Source organism: Terrapene carolina, unplaced genomic scaffold, assembly GCF_002925995.2.
Source record: "Terrapene carolina triunguis isolate 2854851 unplaced genomic scaffold, T_m_triunguis-2.0 Scaffold96, whole genome shotgun sequence".
Lineage (NCBI taxonomy): Eukaryota > Metazoa > Chordata > Testudines > Emydidae > Terrapene > Terrapene triunguis.
The window spans coordinates 74,401,597-74,407,596 of NW_020664447.1; the positions used below are offsets into that span (position 1 = coordinate 74,401,597).

At 39.9% G+C, this 6,000-nt stretch overlaps 1 protein-coding gene across 1 annotated transcript in view; it reads right to left on the reverse strand.

Annotated features, from left to right (window-relative positions):
- Window positions 1-5,189, reverse strand: part of LOC112107050 (alpha-1-antitrypsin-like) — a 53,178-nt gene extending 47,989 nt beyond the window's left edge. Inside the window, exon 1 of the mRNA XM_029911480.1 lies at window positions 5,060-5,189. Within this exon, the coding sequence (XP_029767340.1) occupies window positions 5,060-5,065 (6 nt within the window). The 5' untranslated portion in view covers window positions 5,066-5,189. The remainder of the gene's footprint in view (window positions 1-5,059) is intronic.
- Window positions 5,190-6,000: the final 811 nt, after the last annotated feature.

The following is a 6,000-nucleotide window of genomic DNA, read 5'->3' on the forward strand; positions in this document are numbered from 1 at the left end:
TGTGTAAAATCTTAGTAGTTCTAGGTGTTGAGACCCTGGGAAATAATTCTGAACCCACTTTAATGTGCCTTTAAGACTAGTCTTAGGACATCTGATGATGTTTACATGCAATAGCTTAATGGTGTTACTCTAGGCCCTTGTTCGATTTCTCTTACCTGTCTTTGATTGTTGCCTATCTTGTGGGGTTTCCTTCATCTTTAATATTGTAATGATTTAGCAAACTGATTATTTGTAAAATAGGTTGTGCCTTGGGTGTTTTTATGTGTGCAGATGTGTATTATCAAAATCAATGAAAGGAACATACAGCTGTGACCTCACTATATTTGAGGGCAGTAATTTTACCTAATTACTAGTTAATACATATTTAAACCATTATTTTTCACTCCCACACTGCTATCACGTAGCAGTAGCTTCCCACTTTATTGCTTGCTTACTTTTTTAATCCCATGGCATTGCAAAAACAAAATTGTTTCCAATATTTTTTCTCCTGCTGGTTGCCATAGTAACCACAGTAGTTGCTTCTTACAGATGGTTTTCTGTTGTCTTATGTCACCTTAAAACTTTCAATGTCTTGATTTCAGTGTTTGCCACTAATCTTGTAACATTGTTTTAGTCTGTGATATATAGACCCCATACTGTTGTCTGTCAAAATACATCACTGCATGAAAGGTAGTATCCGAAGGATGTGCCCACGCTAAGGGCCTGATTCCTAAAGATTTTGAGCACTTCTGGTAGGTGCTGAGTGCTCTCAGTGTGGTGCTCAGCACCTTTCAGGACTGAACTCCAAGAGAGAAGACCTGCAGGGACACTTTTGCATGAAGTGGTTTTCTGCACAGCTTGTCTTTGCAACAGTTTAGTGCAACCACACAGCAACACTCTTTCAGACAGAATCCATTTTGGTACCTCAACACACTGAGTTCACCTTACAACAGCATTTGTACCAGTGCATCTTGGGATTCCTGAAATACATACCACACAGTACCCAGCATCGTTGACAGGAGCAGGGGCTTTGGGGGTAATTTCTGAATGTGAGCTCCAATACTTGTGTCTTTCTGCTCACATTGCAGAGAAATCATTGTAGGTAACACTACTGCCACCGGACAGGAGCTAAAGGTCTCTTCCCGCATGTTGCAGCTGACTACTACAATCAATCAATACAGCTGACACAGCTGTTGTGTGTGGATACAATGCAACAGGCTCCAGGCATTCCAACCAATGAGGGGTCTGTTTGATAGCAACATATTTACTTACTTCAGTCTGGGCCTGGAAGTTATGAAATCTCATAGCCTTGGATTTTCTGATGTCAGGAATTGAGTAGGCAAAAGTCCAGCTGGAGAATGGAGCGCAAGGTTCTTCACCCAGGGAACAGCAAGGTTAGACTAAGACACTCTGATTTTTACACTGTAAAGGGCCAACCCTGGAAACCTGTACTGACTCAGGCAATCCCATTGACTTCAGTGGGACTACTGGTGTGAGGAAGGCTCTCAGGATCGGGCTCTACATAATTAAGTGCAGTAACTTGGCTTTGCATGCACTCCTGGTCTCCAGGCAGACCTGCGAACAGCAGCAATTAGGAGGAAAAATAGCGTTGAAAGATTCCGAATTACCCAGAAAAAGTGCTATTATGCAGGGACTGCAAATTTACATAATGCTCCATTGGTTCCAAACTGTAGAACACTTGTACTGTAATGTACTGTGCTGAGCTGTGGTCACCTCACCCTGTAGCTATAGTATCTGCATAACATTTGCAGTCACCAATTCAAAGCAGATAAGGGGGCACAGTACTCCTGTCTAGACAGGCTGCTGGAAGAAAAATTCAGACCTAAAGACACAACTGGCAGCTTGATGACTAGGTTCCCTTCATGTTATTTTGCCACAAGAGAAATCTTAACAATCTACACTGTCTAGTGCACCCTGAGAGATTAATCTTAGCACTTCACAGAGATACTGCACCTACTTAATTTTAAAGACAAGGCTCTGCTGTTAGCATCGATATCTTGACACGGGGCAGCAAAAAACTGGTTAGGAAGATATACTGAGAATCCTAAAAAACATAACCAGGAGACCAGCAACTCTAAGGGCAACGTTTTTAAAGGTAATCACACAGCCATATTTTGGAAGTTCCTTCTACAGCAGGCTATTGATAAGAACTCCCATATCTTGGCAGATGGAAGACACAACAAGTTTGCTCTTTGGTGCCTATGTATCTGAAACTCATTAGAAGCCGCAAATAAATAAATAAATAAATATGAAAAAAAACCCAGTAAAACTCCAGATATTTTCATCATGTTAACATAGAAAGCCTGCCCTAGGAATATGTGAATAGCAATAATTCCTGGATGGCATTAGTCAGCTTCACTCAGACCTTGACAATGCATTTGTCTCAGAGGTACAGCAATTTCTGACATGGTGCCAGTATGTTAAAGAAACCCTATTTTTCCTTGGTATTTTGAGAATCAGTTATGTACTTTGGATGACACAACCTATGCCATACTTTTCCATATATTGGCAAAGGAGCGAGGTGGTAGAAAACCCTACTCACACCTTGCACTTGAGAAGTATAAAATTTCAAATCAAACAACAAAGTCTTTGGGATCAAATTCTGCTCTCAGTTACAACCCTGAATGTAACTCAGTGCAAAATGTGGCCCAAGGTGTCTATCAAAGGTCATTGTTGAGACCACGTCTGGTGAGTTCATATCTTGGATGATGATTTTAAGCACTTTTAGGAGCTCTTTATTGTCCATAGAGGAACTATTGAACGTCATTGAATCAAGACTACACAAATAGCACAGAATATGCCAGTCTGTAAACAGAGGAAGTCACAATGAGGCTGTGTGCTGATGGCAGTAAGTTTGTCCACAATGCTATGGTCAATAAACACAATATGAAGTCTACTACTAGGCATTCCAATGCACCCATTCTAAAATGGAGAGTGACACCAAGTTGCAGGGATGGGTATGTGTACAATGCAACGTACAGTGAGATGTTTATTCTCAAAGTGTCAGATTCTGTTCCTGGCTCCATATGGACTTCTTGCCTTCACAGCATCTCAGATTCCTCATATGTAAAACTGGGATAATTCCCTAAATCACAAGGATTTTTTGAGGTTTAACTCACTTGTGTTTCTAAAGCACTTCGAGATCTTTGGACAGAATTTCTCGTTTAAGTATAAATACAGGCACTGCGTGTAAGGCATCTGGTTGCCAAGAGGAAATAGGAGATATACTTACATACTTACTTCATTGGCAGCAGCCCTTCAAAGAAGTGGATGTGCTTGGACAGTAAGGGTCAGAGGTGTTCTGTATTGTGGAGAAGGCAGAGAGAGACAGGACACCTCCAGGGTGCTGGAGGAAGTATACTCAAATGCAATCACAAGTACAACTTTTAAAAGGTGCAGTGCCATCATGGGTGTTCAGCTCAGCACTGGCACGGGAAAGAGAAGAGCCCTGGTCATTCCCTCAACCTGTCTGGTTGTCCCTCATTTCTGGTTGCTTCCCACATGATCTCAGTGGATGGAAAAGGGGCATTCTGCAGCCTTAATCTGGTGCACAGGGCAGCCAGAATCTAACCCATAATTAGATTATGTTGTGCATGATTTATTCCTGTGAGGAGGGAAACTACTTTCTGATTCTCAGAGAAATGATGATGTACATGTGAGAAATGTACTGGGTGGGGCAAAGAAATATCAGCATGAAATTCTAGTCCATAAAATTGCCCTTTCAGCTATAAAAGGATCTGTATGCAGTCACAGATTTATGTGGGGTTTGGAACCAAATGGATAAATACAGAACAAATGAACATTTGCAGAATCAAAAGGTAGCTCACTAAAATTGTTTCCAGAGAAATATGTAGATCAGAAGCCCCTCAGTAGTCTTCCCACATAACAGATCCAGAGGCTACTTAGCAGCTGTCAGCAAAATGGTTGGGAGGAGTCTGCCAAAGAGAGCCACATGCTGCTGCTGGAAAAAATCTTCCACAACTAAGCTTGGCATTCATATCTCTGACTGCCATCCAGTGAACGAGAGGAACTAACTAAATTGAACTAACTAAATTGCACTGTCTACACTGATCACAATTATTAAGACCATATTTAAAATTAGGAAAGTGAGAACACAAAAAACACCAATAGCTCTGCAGTTCATTTGTATTCACCTCTGCCTGCCACTTAAGTATTGTCAGGGTAACACCCTACTAAATGAGCTGTGAGACATACAGTAAACTAAAAACTGAGGCCAACAAGCTAGATGACATGATACTGCCAAATTCCCATCATCCTCCTTTTCAGAAATATATTGTATGAACTTAAGATGGGAAATTAAGCAAATAATTAAAAGGACAGATGATTATTCAGTTGTAGGAATAGTTCATTCTCTCTCAGGATGTTTAAAATGGATACCGACTGATTAACATCTGCAGCACAAAATTTGAAATTAACTGCACAGTTCCCATCCGCTGAAGTCCCTGGTCATTAGAATGTACTTTCACAGCCACAGATTTACTTTTATATGTGAGTGCATAGCCATCATTACCAAGAGATCCAAAAACTGCTGTCACTGCAGGGTTTGCCAGAATGCAAAATTTAGGGGGGATTTCAGCTCCGGACAGAGAAATACTTTGTTTTTATTATAAAAGATTGAGTTGCCAAGTTAATTCGAGGCAGTTAAAAGTTTGCTTCTTATTCATTGATGTATAAATAACCTCCTGAACTGTACGATGATTAGAGATGGACTGGAGGCAGGGCAGGATTTTTTATGAGATTTTCAAGAAATGTACCCATCTTTTTTCCAACCAGCTCTAACAATGTTTTTACAAAGCAGGGTCCAGTATGAAAGGCAGTTTACAGGGAAGTGTGCATTTTTACCTTAGCATTCTCCATTCCTCACAAAGTAAAGAAAATAAAGGGACAATGATATGGCAAAAGCACAGAACCTGGAGTTAGAAGACATTGATTTTATTCTTGGCTCTGGCACTGAATTCTTCCACGACCTGGGATAAAACATCATATTGCTTTGTGCTTCAGTTTCCCCATCTGTAAAATGAGGATAATAAAGACTTACCCCCATCTTATCAGCTCCCTCGGTTTTGTTCCTTTGCTGGTCTTGAAAGTGTTATCCCACAAACTGATGTTGCTGATACTCCTATTTGTGATGCCGTTTCCACTGCTCCAGAAAGGGCTCTGTCCACATTCTCTAATATGGGTGTAACTATGTGTAAACAAGCAATAAATCAAAGCACGCTCTCAAGACCCAACACGTTAAGCAGAGAAATCCCATATTTGGTGCAAAATGAAATAGCTAGTGAAGACGACCAGTAACCTATTCTGTAGCATTGAAGACTTGAAAGGAATTATGTGGTTAAGGTATTGTTTTGGATTTTAAATTTCCTGGGATACAATAAGTGGAATGCAGATAATGTAAACACAAATATAGGAATCTCAGCAGAGTAGGTGGTGAAAAAAAAAATAGAACAGAGACCACCAATATGATGTGTATATATTTTCCAAATGAACTTAATGGGAAAAATCTTTTTGGCAATGGTGCTGTCTCACATGCCAAGCAAATTGAAAATCTTGCAAGATATTCTATTTCTTACACTTGTCATGATCCTTTCCACAATGTAAAACTAGAATACCAGCAATTCCTCTGCCTAGACAGAACAACTTCCACTATTACTCAGAGGAAACAGTCATTTCAGGTTCATATCTCAAAAACATCAATCTCAAAAGCCTTTCTCCAAAACAAATTACTCATTTAAGACATACAGTTACCAGTGCCTATTTTTCTTGCAGAATGTTCCAGAAATGGCTTCCAGATCTCAGCTACCTTCTTCCTGTTGGAATAACTAGAAGTCTCTTTTACCTTTTGGAAAGAAATTGCTTCAGAATAGATTAGTAAATTCTGGAAACAATCTCAATAGCTCTTTTGGATTTAGTCATAAAGAATGCCAGGCTGTCATAAAGGAATTGCTAAACAAAAAAAAAATATTAAAGAAAACCAGA